Source organism: Lagopus leucura, unplaced genomic scaffold (assembly GCF_019238085.1).
Source record: "Lagopus leucura isolate 7727_CA_CO unplaced genomic scaffold, USGS_WTPT01 Super-Scaffold_73, whole genome shotgun sequence".
In the NCBI taxonomy this organism is placed as follows: Eukaryota; Metazoa; Chordata; class Aves; order Galliformes; family Phasianidae; genus Lagopus; species Lagopus leucura.
In genome coordinates, this window is record NW_024962252.1 from 37468063 (window position 1) to 37485676 (window position 17614).

The window sequence follows — 17614 nt, forward strand, 5'->3', positions numbered from 1 at the left end:
GGTAAAATTTACTTCTCTTTCATTGCTTCTCTTTCCTTTTTATTTAATTTTTTTCTTTCCGAGACGGTGGAATTCTCTTTGGGCTCTCAAGAGGCAGTTTGTCATTTGAGTAATGTTTAATAAAAAATGGTGCTGTGTCCACCAGGGTGCAGTCTTAAACAAAAGAAAAAAAGAAAAAAAAGCCACAGTGGTCAGTAAACCTTCAGTACCCCTCTACCTTGGAAACCACATGAGGTTATTTGTATTTCACAGAAGCTCATGCCTATCTGCTTCAGGAGAAATGGAGAGAAAGTGTAAGAGATGCATATTAAAATGAGAATCTCAGAATGAAAAAATGTGAATTATCCTGAATATCTACAAAAATGCTAATACATTTTATAAATTATTTATAAGAGTAAATGCAGCAGGTTGTGGTTTGTTTGTTTGTTTGTTTTTTTTTTTTGCTTTTTAACACGACTCAATAGCAGTAATCAGGAAATGATGATGTGAATACTTAATTCTTTTAACAATTAAAGGCTATTGCTGCTGCTTCTGGTACGTTCCATGTTAGTTAAAGCAACTGCTTTCATGTGGAAGGAACAAGTTTTTCCAGCCTTGATATGAGGATGAAATCCCTTCTGTGAGGAGGCACACAGAATATGCATCAAGCCCTAGAAAACTTCACTTGCTTCCATTCTTCTTTTGTATCCCTGACCTCTTCCTTTTGGCTGATTTCAGTGCAACTTACTGCTTTTGCCCTGAACTAAAGCAGCACCCAATTAAAATCATGTATTGCTGACAGTAAATTTAGAGTTAAGTCTTTCCTTTACACCAGAAAACAAAAGTGGGCTGCTGTGACAAGAAAGTAATGTTTTGTATTGTAGTAGACTGATCTGAGTTCAGTGTTGACCTTGCTTGGAGTGGGGTGCTGGGCTAGAGGCCTCTTGGGAGGCCAGAAAGATTCTGAGGCCTCACTCTTTTGATGTGGACTGTTTGCTTATTGCATGTATTCTCTGTTGTGCAGAATTAAGCATTCTGGTTGCAATGCATGCACAGAGTCCTCATGGCAAGGGATTTAGACTGGATAATCTTTAAAGGTCCCTTCCAGCACAAGCCAGTCTGTGGTAATATATTGTACTAACTACAGTACTGAGGTCAAGTGAATAGTGAATGAAATTTTAAGATATTTATCCTTCTTCATTCTGAGCTCCCTCAGTGCCAGCTGGAAATAATTTTATGGACTTAGTAGGAAGGCGTACAAAAGTTGTGCGAAAGTCAAAGGTCCAAAATAACATTTATTTTGTTATCTTATTCCAGGTTATGCATTAGACCCCTCTATAGACAACCCTGAAGTTGCTACCAAGTATATTGGCTCTGTAGAAGAAGCTGAAAAAAATCAAGGTAAGTATTTCAGAATCTTATATAAATTGATGGCTATTTCCATCATTTCTTTACTAAGAAATGGAGTAGGTATTGGCAGAGGAGGGAATTATGAAAGACTTACCAATGATGATGTGTTGCACATCAGAGGTACAGGGGGAATTTGTTTTCCTGAAGTAGCAAATTTATCAGGCTATCTTTAGAATCTCTCAGGTGTCTTTGAACGAATGGGATTGATCTGTATATATGGAACAGAGCTTTTTGGTCCTCTTCAATTCTGCCTTGACCCAGGTTGTGGTGTCTGCATTAGGATGTTGGTATGGTATGCTAACTAACCACTTAAATTATGCTACTCGGTAGCAAACTGAGGGTTCTGTGAGCCACCTTTAGCACTTCTGTTGGGGATTGCAAGTTATCTCTGCTAAGAGGAGTTAAACTGTTTGGAAAAGAGAAACCACTGGAAAGTTGCCAAGTGGTAAAGGCGTAGCATTCCACTGAGAGAACTGACTACCAGAGGCATGGTGCTTGTAATTAATACATTGATGCAAGACATTTAACAATAAAAGTGACTTCATGATTAATTTTTTTTTAACTTTTTATTTGCATGCCTATATAAAGATTCTTTATTTCTCTGTTCTAGTCCATGGAATATGTAGAAGGTTGCCTCACTCATTCCTCCCAAGCAATCGAAAATAGACTTATTTTGATCCAGCAATTATATTAGATAGAAATGGCTAAGGCTAAATCACTTAAAGGAAAATATATTCTTCTGATACTGCAGTTTTTGTCATTTATTTTAAGAAAATTCCTGACTGCAATATAACAGTCTCTCATATGACCATTGTCTTTAACTTCTATGTTGCCTATTTTCCTTTGTTTATAAAAAATCTTTTTTGTCTCCCTTGCCCTAAAGGAGTATTACTGATGCTGTAGGAAAGCATTATATGAAAACTGCGCACTGGTTTTGATGGATGAAGTTCTGAGAGAATTTGTGATAAGCTAATATTTATATGAAAGAATAGGATAGTGTTCAGAAATAGATAACTGAATTTTAACTGAATTAAAATGCACAGTTGTATTTGGGATTTAGGGAGATCTTTGTGTTTGTTTGTTTGTTTTTTTATTCGTGTCCTTATGGATTTTGTTTGAAACTGAGAGAGGTGGAGGGAGTCAGAAGCCAGTTGTTCAGGCTCTAATTTTTCAAAGTCTACACTGTTTAAAATATGAAAATCAATACATTCATGCAGTTTGCAGACTTAGTGCTACAAATGCATGGGCACATGTTTGATTAAATACTAGTTTAAGTGGCTCTTCTGTTACTGTACATGGCTAGCAGTGTTCATAATCTAATAAGTCAGCAGTGCTTGGCCCCTAAGCGTGTTCTCCATTTTCCTGTGTATGTGTTGGATGGAGTGATGGTGATGGTGTTGTTGGATTTCTTTTGTTATTATTTGTTTTAGATTGATGTGATGAGACCTGTGATTTTGAGGTGTGTTATCTATGTGAGCAGCTAAGCAGTGTATTGTTTCTTTCTGTAGGTCTAACAGTGTTTGAAACAGGACAAAAGAAAATTGAAAAAAGGAAGAAATTCAAGGAGAATGATGCATCTAACATTGATGGTTTCCTGGGACCGTGGGCAAAGTATGTTGATGAAAAAGAAGTAGCCAAGCCTTCAGAAGTAAGTACTACTTTAACACTGTAAACACAAACTGCTAATGCATTGTGGTGCAATAGTATATTATGTGGTGGTTTTAACAGAGATCCAGTGTGCCTCAACCAGAAGGTGTGCTTTAGGGTGATAGAAACATTTCTGGTTCTGAGTTTGAATAGGGTGTTCTGAATATTGTGCATTCAATTACTTGAAAGACTGGAAATAAAATGAATTGTATCTATGTGTCACATGTAGAGTCTGGCAAAAGATCCTTATAAACAGGAGCATCTTGGAAAGGACTGAACGTAAATTTGTACTTGTTTATTTTAAGAAAAAGGGAAGGGTGTTTTTTTTGTTTTTTGTTTTAAAAGCAACAACCCAACCAATGTATGTCCTTCACACTGAGTCAGTGATGCTTAGCCATAGTCTATAAATAAAAAGATTATATTTAATTATTTTCAGTTGTACTTAGCTTTTCAAGCTAATCTGTTTTTGATAAAGGTATTCTGTTGATGCTCAGAAATATTTCTGATCTCACTTAACAATTAATTGTATTCATAAAACCAAATAAACAGTGATGCAATTTTGGATTTTGTTATCTCATTCTGAACATTTACTTTTTTAAAAGTCAAGATCATGTTTTATTTTTCCAGGAAGAACAGAAGGAGTTGGATGAAATAACAGCTAAGAGGCAGAAGAGAGGAAAACTAGAAGATGATAAACCTGGAGAGGAGAAGACTATATTACATGGTAATGGCATCTTCCTGCCAGTTCTTATTTTCCTGCTCACTGTGTTTTCTTGCCTGCTGTGTTAATTAGTAAGGATGGCAGACAGCCTCAGCAAAACTGCTGAGGCACCTTGATGTTTCTGTTTTGGAGATAATAGCATTCACAGGCATAAGCATAAAGGGCAGGGAAAGAGATAAGCTTGGACCAATTCCACAGTGTACTGTGAAGAGCAGTGTGGAAATGTCATCTTTCAGGTTTTATTTATTTATTTTTAATGTTACTAGGTATGCATATCTTCCTCATTTACAGAGCAAAAAAAAAAGCAACCATGAGATTGTGTGGTAGGTTTAGTCTGAGCTTCAGAATGACTACAGTTTTGGTACTTTAATCAGCAAATAGTGCTTTGAATTACAAACATACAATTTAGAAAATCACTTGGACCCTGGACTTCCTCAGTTCTTAATGTGAACATTCTTGCTATGAATAATTATTTATCAAATGATTACCCTGTTAAGGCCTATAGCATACCTTCAATGAAAATTGTAAGAAAATGGTAAGTAAGTAAGATCAGGTGATTTTTGGGAACTGTTGTTTCATGTTTCTTTGTGCAAAACAGCCCTGTGTGACAGGGACAGGTAGTTAGCACCTGTCTTTGTATACCATTTCCTAAAGTTTCACAATCAGAGTCCTTGCAAGATAAATTTTAATCTTCTCAAACTGAAGCCTTCCAGAAAAAAGCACTGTTTTGTAGACACCTTTATTCTGGTAAGCCTTCTGCTCACCATTAATGCTGAGCAGAAGGTCATCTGTACAAGCAAAACTGTCATATCAATATCCAAGAAACAGAAATTAATTACATCAGTGCACAGCTTAATGTCATCGCTACTCAGCAGAGAAGTCTATTTTGGAATATCAATTTATAGGACAATGCACCCTGCATGTGTGAGCGTCCAGCCACTTCTGTGAAATGTGGTTAAAGAGCAGCTGTTAGCTGCTGACTGCCATCGGTTGCTCAGTTGGTTGACATTGGGGATGGATCTTCTTTCCTCTGGTTTGCAATTCTTGAAATGACTGTTGAAGAACGGAGCTGGGTGGAATGTAAATTGCAAGTAAATGCCAGAGTTTGAGAGCAGGTTATAATCTGTGTACAGTTAGTATGAGCAAACTCTTGTCCTCACGAACCTTGAGGTAAGGTGGGTAAGGGGGAGATCATTTTGTTCATTGAAATTATCAGATTCCAAGCAGATTTGCTGAAATGGTTTAATTTCAGCACAACTGATGTCAAGTAAGAATCCATAACCTATGAAGTGGATTTGTTTTCTTCTCATCCCTCTTCCCACCCTGCTTCAGGGCAAGACTGCTGTGTCGAGGAAAAACCTTAAATGTGTGCCAGTTGAATCTTCCTCTTAAAATACAATCTCTCAGATTCTCAGTATTCTCCACTTCCCTTTTTAGTTAAGGAAATGTATGACTATCAGGGGAGATCTTACCTTCATGTTCCTCAAGATGTTGGTGTTAATCTCCGTTCTACAATGCCACCTGAGAAATGCTATCTTCCAAAGAAACAAATCCATGTATGGTCTGGACATACAAAGGTAGGAAGTTTCAGAGCGTACCTCATAAAAATGCACTTTGTTTTGTATCTGAAATTCTATAAAACTGAAGCATCAATGTAAGAAATGAATGCTTTTTCTCATTTATGACATTGTGCACACAGTTGGCAGCATTGTACACCCACACGAGGTGTTCACATGGTCAGATATGATTGTTCATGATATCTGTATAAATTTTTTCATTAACATAGTGACTTCCCAACATCTTTTGATGGGACAAATATTCTTCACTCACCTGTGTGGGATTTTGAGTTATTTACTAAATTGCCATGTGAATAAGAGCAAGACTAATTCTAGAGATAACTGAAAATGCATTTCTGCACTAAAAGTACTGAAATGCTGTTTCACATCAAACCTATGAAAAGTTGAATAGGTTTTGTGATTACAATACATAAGCATTACAGGATTCCCAAATACAGTTATTAACTTGCTTTCAGTTTTCCCTTATGTTACTTCATAGTTTCTTCTTGTGTCAGACAGTGTAACTAAACATGCATTTTTAACATTAAAACTTGTTTCACTGATCAGATTCATAAAGCTTATATTCAATTTGCTGCTTCTTCCATCTCTGATTTTCAGTATTATGTCACTGTGCTGCAGTGGGTAGCAGCTTAATGATACCCAAAAGATGGAAGAAAGGAGACAAGGCTTTTGCCTTGTTTTGTTGAGTCCCAGCTCTGTATTTTTCTTTAGTAACTGCTGCATCAAAGAAGTTGCAGTTACAAGTGTTGGTGTTTTCCAGAATAACATCTCCTTCCCAAAGCTCTAAGTCACTTCTTTGCCTATTATCCTATCAGAACAGACTGATGCATAAAAAAGGCTTTGTGCTTTTTTCCTTCAAACAACCAAGACAAATTACAGAATGGATGAGAGAAGCAAAAGGAAGGAGGACTGAGAAAGATAGAAGAACTGGGGAATATAAGAAAACAGTGATAAGGAGGGATATAGACTGCAACTCCAACCAGAGTGGGAGGAACTAGGTGGAATAAGAACAGAGAAATTGACATATTATAGAAAGATGTAAAACTATGAGTACCTGGCAGTTCTCTAGATGTCTTTTGTAAAGATGACCTGAAATACAGACAGATGGGGGGACACTGTGCCCAGGGAATCTGGTGCTCAGTGGCTACAAGCCAATATATGTAATAAGTGGAGCTGGCTAGAAATTTTTATGGTGCAATACTTCTGCATGTCCCACCTGAAAAGGCTGTTTGCTAGTTGGAAAAGTGAAACAGGAACACCAGAAAAACAGGGCTTTCAACCTGCATAGGCCTCCTGTCAACTTAAAGCGCATGTACTAGCCAGCCCAGGCAGAGCAGGTTGGCTGGTATTTTTTTGTATTGTTTTACCAGAGAAGTAGCACTCATACTTCTTGTGGGAATACTGCAGGCCATCTGAGTAGAGATACAGAGACACGACAGCATTTGCAGCTTCAGAACCTGTGAATGCTTCTGGGGATGCCTGGGTTGGAAGTGGCTTCAGGGACTACTTTAATACACCAGTGGCACTGCTGCCATGATGGAACTGCTGCCATGTTGTATTTAAAACAAACAAAACAGGACTTGTTCAGAAAACAGTATATGGCAAAGAGAGCAGGAAAGGATTCTATTAGAGCAGTGTCTGTTTAAAGCAGTCACCTTAACCCACAATTTATTTGATGTGATTACCACAGTAATGGTGTGGGTGTTGAAAAGGGACTGTGGAGAAGCTCTAGGGCGTATGTATATACAGATATTGAAGTGAATCAATTTGTTGCCAGTAACACTTGTTAAAAATGCCTCTGTTTTTAAACTGGAATGGTAGGATATTTCTTTTAGATATACAGTATCTGTATATTTTATGAAGTTGCAGTATAGCTTTTTGCTTATAGAAAGAGGGCTGGTGAACTGAGAGTGCATAGATGCTCCACTTACTGTTTAATTGTCCTTATTTACAGGGAGTCAGTGCAGTTAGGTTGTTTCCTCTGTCTGGGCATATGCTGCTGTCTTGCTCTATGGATTGCAAAATTAAGGTGAGTTATCTTTCTACTTCCATTTATGTATTTTATTCCAGCATTGAACACAGACCCTGCATTCAGATTATGTAAATGCTTGGTAATTCTACCAAGTCACTGTTACTTTTATTTTCTCACTTGAGTTTTAAATTACAAGTTCTTGGGAACAAAGATAGAATAATACACAAGATGGTGTGGGTGTTAGAACAGTGTTAATCATTTAGTAATAGAATTTAGAAGGGCTTGAGTTGCTCAGGTTACTGTCTTTGCTATTGTCAGAATTTTCTATGAAGCTTAGTTTTGCAGCTAGCAGTAGGCTTTTCATCAAGTGCTTTACTGGAAGTATTTGTGGCTTTGAATTAATCCCATTTTAGTCTATCAATGTCATATCAGAAAACTACTTAATTGATTAATATTTTTTTTTTAATAGCAAAACTGTAGACATTTAAAAACTTACATTAGATCTTCTTCTTTTATTGTACTGTGGGGTTTTTTTATTATTCAACAGTCTGGTTGGGGTTTTTTTGCTAAAAAGATGGCATTCGTATAAATGACTGGATAGATACATGGGATTAATCAGTTGATATCTTAAATTTGTAATTAATTTCTTAAAAGCTGGCGTCATAATATTTGCACTGAATTTCAGCATCAGGTATTTTTAACTGTTGACATATTTTCTTCCCTCATCCTTTTTGTTTTTTTTTTTCTTCCAAGCTTTGGGAAGTATATGGTGATAGAAGATGTCTACGGACGTTTATTGGTAATCGTACTTTTCTTTTTTTTAACTTAGCTCTTAATATACACATAAAACAGCTGTGTGAAAGGACATGTTTTAGGTTAGCTTATTGCTTTATCTTGAAGAGGATTTGTAAATAGCCAAATGGCATTCAGTATAATGTTGGCAATGAGAATTGAAAAAGGTGCAACTTTTTAGTGAACCTTTGGCTTTATTCCAGGAAATATAATGTCAACATATAACTCTTTAAACCCTTTAAAACAAGACATTAGTGTACTGTACTCATCAATACTTCATGCAAAACTTCATTCCAAAGGCAAAATTGTGAAACTGAATTGCTTCATATTGAGAGCAGCAGCCCTCTGTAGAGAGGGCATCTCGTGGTCTGTTAATCCCTCTTTAGCCAGGTGGTCTTCTGTGTGCTGAGTTTCAAGTGCAAACATGGGAATTTTTTCTTATTTTGTTAGGTTCTGGTGCAGTTTTGTTTATGTAACAGGTTTGTTTTTTTAAAGCAGATGATTGAGAGAGAAATATAAGAACTTCACAGCAGTCTTTAATGCAGAACAAAAGTAGCTGATTCTTCTTTTGAGATGGGAGCATTTGTAGAACGCACATTGAGTGAATATATGTTAAGTAACAACAACAAAGAAGTCTTTTTATCTGATATTTCTGATGACAGCTGGGTAGCAAAGAAATGCTCAGGAAAGGTTCTCTAAATGGTCTGCTCAATCCAAAGTTTGACCATTCTTCTCAGAAGATCCTTGACATTAACCAGGTTTACTTGCTACTTCTATATATGTATCAGAAGCTTCTTGCATTTTTATAAATATATACATATTTATGTAATATACAATATGTGTATACATATTTACTTATTACTTATGCATATGTTTTATATATATTTTACATATGTTTTTGTATATAGTTTCTGTGCCGGTGTTTTAACTGAAGAGAGCTACAATGATCAGCTGAATGTATTGGGGTGAAGGATAGCATGATAAACATCAGAAGACCTCATACTTGCAATGATTTTTAATTATTTTGGTTTTCCTTTTAAATGTTTCTCCTTCAAATGCATCCCAGGTAGTAGTTGTTTGTCTCTCCTGTTTTTTCCCTTCAATGTCAGCATTGATTTGCACATTGTTTCTGTGCAATGCTGTTGTTTCTCTCTCTCCAGAGCTTCTGTGTTTGTGGTTTGTTTTTGTTTGTTTGTTATAATTCTCATCAGTCTTTACGAGGTACTTGAATCAGGAGTTCTTTGTCATTGGAACCACTGTGCTGAAATCAGGTTTAGTGGTACTCAGGAAGGATTTCAGTAAGCAATTTCCTTGTTCTCTTTGCCTTACCGAAGATTATAGCGGCTAAGTGGAAAAACATTCTCCAAAAACGCCCGTAATTCTAAGCACAAATTACAGGTTTCTTGCATCTTTTCTGTGTTGTAGGACATGGGAAAGCCGTTCGAGACATCTGTTTTAACAACGCTGGCACTCGATTTCTTAGCGCTGCATACGACCGCTACATTAAACTGTGGGACACTGAAACAGGTTGGGCCTGTAGCTGTGCACACTGTGGTTAGCTATGAGTAGATAACAAAGCATATCATCAGTCAGATTGTTTCTAATTGTCCTTAACATCTTTTCATAGTTCAGTGTTCAGGCTTTTATTAACAGGACAAATGGTCTTTTTATTCTAAATGTTCTGTTACCTATAATAATGCAATTGAGAATACTTTTAATGTGCTTATTTATTTGAGAAGTCCTTTAAGTGTCAGTCATGACAGTACAATTTTTAGTTTTAAAAATTAACAAATCACTTAACTGTATGTTTACATCTAGAGACATTAAAAAAAAAAAAAAAAGCAATGAAATCACACTTTAGACCAAAATTTAATCTGGAAGAATTATTTCACTTGATCTTTCAGCTTGCTGAATGCTGATGAGAATGCTCTCATCTTGAAAAGCATTCTGAGTAGGAAAAGATGATGGAAATGGAGCTGCTGCTTCCATAGGAAGTGGAGGACAGGTCTGACACTTTCATGGAACTGGCTGGGAAAGTTCAATAACATTCTGCTCCAAGTGGTTTCTTTAGTTAAAAAGATACAGGGTAAAATTTGTAGGTATTCTTTGAAACCAAGGGTGTCACAAAGAGGTTTCCATAATTAGCTTGCTTGATTAGCAGTAGCAGTAGTCTCATTCAGGTGTCAGTCAGAAAGTAGAAGTCAGATTGTCCAGGCCTGAGTCAGAACTGAGGTTTTTTGGACACTGTTGAGCTCTTGAAATATAATAGTCTCCTGGAAGTTACAGATAACCCATTTGTGGCTCAGACCGTGAGAGGAGATCAGTGGCTTGTTTGGTGGTTAGATTACTGTTACCCTGTTTTACAGTTAGGAATAGGAAATTCTTGCCTGAGTTCCAAGTCTCTTGTCAGGAAGAATTCTGATCCTAATCAGGTGATGTTTTGCAAAGGCTCTGGTCAGCTTGCCACGTCTTGACTAGTTCTGATGTCCTTGACTACGTTCTGATAATATGTAAGCTACAGAGCTTACAGACTTGCATTGTTTGGAGAGCTGTAGTAATTGTATGGATGAATGTGTTTGTATGTCTTCATACAGCTACATGCTTACAAATGTGCCAATATGTAGGATCAATTCTACGCTCTCATTCTCTCAGGGGCTTAAAAAGGGTATTTTCTGCTGTTAGTGAGATAGAAGTAAAATGAATGTCTCTATCAATGTATGTAATGAACTAATCAGCCCTTACAACTTCTGGCTTGACCCAATATGAATGGTTTTGTCTGTTTCAGGACAGTGTATTTCAAGATTCACAAACAGGAAGGTTCCTTATTGTGTCAAGTTCAATCCTGATGAAGATAAACAAAATCTCTTTGTTGCAGGAATGTCAGATAAGAAAATTGTGCAAGTATGTCTACTTTATGTCTTATTTTCCCCTGGTTTCTCTTTGTAAACACTCCACCTACAGCTCAAAAGATTGTTAGTTTTACTTGAATTTTCTTATTCAATTAGAATTTCTGAACCAGTTGAGCATGTTTCTTTTCCCTCCTACTTTTTCCTCCTACCTTCAAAGACTGTTACTAGAGGATTTGCTTTCTTGCCTGATATTATTTTAAAGCTTGAAATCATAAAAAAAAATATATAAATATATATATATATTTAGTAAAATCCAGCATCTTACTTGGACTTCTTTAATTGTAGTGGGATATTCGGAGTGGTGAGATTGTGCAGGAATATGATAGACATTTGGGAGCTGTCAACACCATTGTGTTTGTGGATGAAAATAGAAGATTTGTGAGTACATCCGATGACAAAAGTTTAAGAGTCTGGGAATGGTAAGTTAAAAATACTAAACTTTAGCCTAGAGTATGTTATGAACAAACTGAGAAGGCAGTGTATTAAAAGTGTATGTAGCAGATAGGATGCTGAAGCATACCAAGTTTATAGCTAGCTGAGGAAGAGCTGAATTCAAATTTCTGCAAGTGTGTATGTAATTATGTAGTAGCTAATCTTTCACAAGAGCATAGAACCAGAACAATCTCAGATACCCCTGTTGCTAATTTCTGATAACTGATGAAGTTGGGCATATCCTCTACAGTCACTCAGTCTAGTATGGGCCCTTGTTTTTAAATACTGTTCTGCTGTAAGCTGAGGCATCCATTCTACAGTCTACTTCCAGTGTCTTGGAAATCAGTCTTAGTGTCTGACAGTGAATTATTCCCCTGCGTTACTGACCTACAGCACTGCGGTATTTGAAAACTATTTTGAAAGTCAGCAAAGTGAATATATCTATTTAGGAAAGCCTCCTTTTATTGATGAAAATCGTATATGGGCAGCAGGCTGTATTTATTAGTAGTATTAATGATTAATAATATTTTTTAATGTTGTATATTTCTCAAATCTCTAGAGAAATTATTCTAATCTTTAAAGCTGGTTGTTTCCTATCACACTGCTGAGTACTAACCAAGCTGTTGTGGCTTCATTCTTGAGGCACTTCATAGATTTCTCTTCCTCCAAAGAAAGCACAAGACAGCCTGTCAGCCTGAAGCATGCTGTGCTCTATTAGCAGTTCTTTATTATCTCTCCTTTCCCCAAGGGTACAGGAGCCCATAAATAAGCCTCTTCTTAAAAAGGTTGCTATATTGTGTTGGTGTTTGTAGCTTTTGAATGCTTTGAGCTTTGGTATGTACAATATTATTTAATATTCTACCAACATACAAGATAACAATCTTGTTGTAGCTTTGTTTCTGCTTTTCTGGTAGTCTGCTTTTTGGGCCATTGCTGATACAGTATGAGTAGAATAGTTGACAGAAAATGAAAGCCTGTCCAAGAAAACTCACACTAAACATTTTCAGTGCCTTCCAATTTTTAACGTAGCTGGGGAGAAAACAAATATCTTCTGTTTTTGAAACCTTTCCCACAAGATTCTAGGTCTTGAGACCTCCTGCTTAGGACTTGAAGATTTCTCTAGGACTTCAGGAATCTTTTTGAAATTATTAATTCCATATTTTAAGTATCCATTTCATTTTGTCATTCACTCATGAAAGCTGTTGCACAACACAGGCATGAGTTTGACAGCTCTGTGACTAATCAGTTTCTTCCCAGCATTTTTTGTGGGTTTTATTTTTTCACCTAGACAAGAGGCTCCAGTCTGTGGTATTTGAATGTCACCCAAAACCCACAGTGTGTCTGTGATCTGTTGCTATCATTGCCAGTACCAGCAGTGATAACAACCAAAGTCTGGGAGCCCAGGCTTAGGCTTGCAGGCATGGAGCACTGTCTCCAGATGTGAGTCCCAGAGAGCCTCTGTTCAGTTTTTTGTAATTAAACCCATGTATTTACTGAGCTCCTCAAAGTATTTACAGTATCATGTCTGCTAAGGAATGTCTCCTCTCTGGTGAGTAGGAGGAGGATGTCACTCGCACAAGATTGTTATTTCCTTGAGATTGGATTGCCCTTCTTCTGTGAGCTCTGTGTTGATGGCTGAAACAAATAGTGAAGTGGGTGGATTTAGTCACTCTGTGGGGAAAAGCAGGAAAGGCAGAAAGGTTCTGGTATGGGAACATCACAGCCTGATTGTTACAGTACCAGATTTTTTTTTCTTCCGAAGCAAAAAAAAAAAAAAATATATATATATATGTATATATACTGAGCATCCTGTACACTGAAAAAGGGTTCCCTTGTTCAGATATTAGGGAACTCAACTGTACACACTGTTCTGCCATACAGTCTTTGGGGAATTTTTTGATTTTATATAAAGTAAACGTTGTCTTTCTAGCCATGACCTGAAAAACATTTGGCCATAACCTGCAGTTGATATATGGTAACCAGTCTGCATATGCACATAATTTCAATATCCAGATTTTTGCAGTGCATTAAAACTGTTAATATATTCAGCACATCAGCTTTCCATATCAAACTATTTCATACCACGCCTCAAATCTTTTTATTTTCTTAAGTTCATAAGGACAATTGTTACTAAATCTAGGGTGACTTCATACAATGTATTTCTTCATGTACTTCAGCACAGTATTTCTTCAGTATCCTTCAGAAACAAAGCAGCTTTCAAAGTAACTATGACCTGAATATGGCCTTAAAAGCCAGTAATTAAAGCTGGTCTCATTACTTGGTTTCAATTGTTTGGAGAAATTTTGTAGTGGGTTTTGTAAATACTTTGACTTGGCCAGAGCTGGTAATGGGATGTCATGTCAGACTTCATTACAGTGAGCAGCTTCACCCCTGAGAATATAAATGTCCTTTCCCCGAGAGTTCAGAGTGTGCTCATAGGTTTCACAAGGACAAACGTGAAGATCTGGTCGTTTGTTCAGGAGTCTTAACTGGAGTGCTATAAAATTTGCCTGCTTTGCTTTTGATGGGATTGTATCTTTACAGCAGTGATATTAAAGTTGGCACGGGTGTTATATTCTGCGTTTTCTTTTAGAAATGCAAAACGTTGTTTTCTCTTGTGGGCTTCTCATGCTTCTGGTCCTAATTGGATAAACAGTGAAATGATTCGGGCAACTGATCTTGGAAGATTTTCTTTCTTTATGCCTTTGACTAAGCTGGCAAAGCAGGAGCAGTACAGCAGTAACTTAGTTCTTACATTGCCAAGCTTAGGAGGCTTGTCATGTCTGTCACTCTGTACCCCTCCAACAGGTCTCCGTATCTCCTTATAAAGATACCTTTGGCACCTTAGATTTCATGATATACAGTGGGTTGGTTTTCTTGATGTTTTTTTTTTCTTTTTCTTTCTTTTTGCCAGCCAACAGTTTGTTTGTTTTAACGTGGCCTCTGGGAGGATTGCTTTCACCTAGAACTGAGGGTTGCAGATGACTGGTGTGCTGAGGGAATGTGTGCTATTAGGGGTTGCAAAGGATCAGACCTCGCCACAGTGATGACTTTGTGTCCTGATCTGAAGCTGTTGGAGTACTCCTCTAAAAGAATGAAATGGAATTGAGGCCAGGGAGTTCACAGCTGAGTTCAGCTATGAACATTCAGAATTGGTCAGCATCCCATTTGGGGAGAATAGGAGGAAAATGGCATTGTCAGGGGGAATAGAATAAAACTCCTGCTTTCTTTAATGGTTTTTGGTTTTGTTTTTTTTAAGAAACTGGAGGCAATCAAGTGTCTTTGTGTTTGTTACCAATTGGAGTCAGGATTCTGCTTTAGACTATGGGTCATTTGATTTGGGGTAAATTCATGCTATCAGCTGCATTTCTCTAAGCGAGCACCCATAATTTTGAGCTTATCCACATTCTTCTTTAGACTGCACTGCCATGTTCTCAGCAGCTTAGTAAATCAGCTCTCTCAAGACAGCCCTTTGGAATAATGTCTGCATGTCTTCCTAAACACATACTTCTTCCTTTTGCAGGGACATTCCTGTAGACTTCAAGTATATTGCTGAGCCAAGTATGCATTCGATGCCAGCCGTGACTTTGTCTCCAAATGGTGGGTTAACAACTTTGCTGCCTTCTCAGGCCGAGCTGACATAAGATGTCTCACTAATGATAGCTCTGTAATTTTGCCATCTTGTACCTCCCTGCTGCCCATACCCCCTTCCCAAAGACTTCTGTGCCTTTATTCCAAGATTAGACTGAATCTGAATTTGATTTAAAAGTTTTGAGAAGACCAAACATGTCAAAATGAGGGGTTATTGCAGGATAGCTGTATCAGTTTAAATTTAGACCTTCCTCCAAACGGGGTAAAAGGGCTCCTTCTTTTCACAGAACTTCAGTTTGTTCTTTCTAATATTTAAAATATTAGGAAAAACAATGTTGGCATTGAGAAGGGCTGCAAAGTACTGAGCAAGTTCAGCAGTCCTTGTGGTGTCACTGATAACACAAAGACTGATGTTTTACGTGATCCTGCTGATGCTGTTTCTTTGTTCTGAATACAGCACAAACAGCATTTGCTCAAGAGAAATTCCAAATTATCTCAGTGTTTCTGTATGTTACTGTTTCCCTAGTGTTCATGTTCTTCTGCAACAACCGAGCTGCAGAAGGGCAAAGGTTGAATTCCTCCAGCAATAAGTGAAAAATCCTTCTAATAGGACGAAATCTCTTTTATGTGTGCTGGCTAAAATTAAATAGCTTTATTGCCAACGTTATTGAAGCGTTATAAATTTACCGTTAACAGTCTCATTTGCTGAGTAGTGGCTGATCAGCTTGTATAGCCAGCACGTTCAGCCAGCTCTCAGCATCAAATTACAGTTCCTTTGCAGTGTAAATATTTCATTCTTAACAATCGAGGCAGAGCCTTAATAGTAAAAGGAAGATTCTGGAGAAAGACAGTTAAAATGAAAATTTTATGGAAGGAAATTTTCAGTTTCCTTCTGAAGGATGCAGAAGATAGTAACAGACCTTTTAAAAACCTAAGAAAGAATAATGTGACTGGGGTAAGCGCGCTGTTTATTTCTCTGGGAGGCTGAACTAAACTGTCTAATTCCAAGCTAGAAGCTGGATCAGATTTAAGGACTATTCAGCACGTTTTCTGTCATTGTTCAAATCAGACACTGAAGACCGTGATGGTATAAAGAGTTCAGGGCAGAAGTCTGTTGTAAACTGTTCTGTAGTGCATTGCCTTCACTGGATTCTTAGGTAGGAATTAATGCAGTGCCAAGACACAGTGAAATGAAGATTAGAAAAGCCTTATTTATTTTAACTCAAATGTCTTGATTAAATCATACTCCATTATGACACAGAGAATTAAACAGTCTCAAAAACATAAGGATTCTGAAGCTCCTTAGTCCAGGTGACCATCTTAAAGTACCCACAAAAAAAGGTTATCAAATAGATTACCTATTTTTTTTCCTTAATCTGAATTACTTGATTGAGAGTTTATAATATGTGCACCATAAAAACTTAGTAGCTTAAAAATGGATCCGTTCATTACTGGGGTTAATGTAACAGGCAGAGCTTTTTTGGAGTTGTGAGTGCATTTTGTAGGAACAGGCTTCCCAAATCCTGTTGAGCATAATTTTCTGCCTTCTAACGGTTGTAACAGGTGGAAATTGGGTTGGCCATCTTCCGGACCCTGTGATTCTGTGAAGTAATATCAGCTTCTACCAAGAAACTTTATTACACAATAAGAGAGATTAGATTTAGATTGGACATAAGGAAAAAAAATCTTTTACAGTGAGGATGGTGAGGCACTGGAACAGGTTGCCCAGAGATGTGGTTGAAGCCCCATCCCTGGAGACTTTGAAGGTGAGGCTGGATCAGGCCCTTGGGAACCTGACCTGGATGTGCACGTTCTTGTTCGTTGCAGGCAGTTGGACTAGGTGGCATTCAAAGGTCCCTTCCAACTCGTAAGGATTCTATGATTCTATAATGAAAATCTGAATTAGCACAGTGCAGAGAGAGTTATGTGTGTCTCAAACTTTCCAGCCAAGACTGTTTCTTTGTATGTGGCACTCTGTCATCTCCTCTGTTCATTGCATTTTTAGGGAAATGGTTGGCTTGCCAGTCAATGGATAACCAAATTCTGATTTTTGGAGCTCAGAACAGATTCAGATTAAACAAAAAGAAAATCTTCAAAGGTCACATGGTAGCTGGCTACGCTTGTCAAGTGGATTTTTCACCTGATATGAGGTGAGTTTTGTGGGAAAGAGCTTCATCTTTAAACTCACGAGCACGGACACCAGATTTCTTTTTGAATCCTTTTCAACATCATTGATGCACAGCCATCCTATTAACTCAGTAATAGGACAGAGCTCTCTAAGACAAGCAGCAGAATAAGTTTGCTCTTCTTGTTTGACTGGACTAAGTGAACTCAACACTTGTTCCGAACAACAGTTAAAAAGCAGTCAGCATAGTCCAGATTCTCCATTCCCTGAAGAAGACCTATGTTGCTGTGTTGAAGCATCCAGAGATCGCCCTTATTTTGCCCAGTCCTGGTGCAGCACAGACCTGCATCTGGCTATGTTTGCAAACAGTCAGTAGCAGTCTCCCCAGAGCCCTTCAGTCTTTGTTCCCACCATATGCACCCGTCTAGAATACCTGGCATTCAGACTTGCCTGGTTTTT

The 17614-nt window shown here is 37.5% G+C and overlaps 1 protein-coding gene across 1 annotated transcript in view; it reads left to right on the forward strand.

The window, feature by feature from the left end:
* The window catches only part of CDC40 (cell division cycle 40), a 35526-nt gene that overhangs the window by 16406 nt on the left and 1506 nt on the right, over positions 1-17614 (forward strand). The window contains exons 4-14 of the mRNA XM_042878980.1: positions 1297-1380; positions 2898-3037; positions 3664-3760; positions 5195-5334; positions 7289-7363; positions 8060-8105; positions 9524-9625; positions 10884-10999; positions 11293-11426; positions 14963-15039; positions 17036-17180. Of these exons, the coding sequence (XP_042734914.1) occupies positions 1297-1380; positions 2898-3037; positions 3664-3760; positions 5195-5334; positions 7289-7363; positions 8060-8105; positions 9524-9625; positions 10884-10999; positions 11293-11426; positions 14963-15039; positions 17036-17180 (1156 nt within the window). The remainder of the gene's footprint in view (positions 1-1296; positions 1381-2897; positions 3038-3663; positions 3761-5194; positions 5335-7288; positions 7364-8059; positions 8106-9523; positions 9626-10883; positions 11000-11292; positions 11427-14962; positions 15040-17035; positions 17181-17614) is intronic.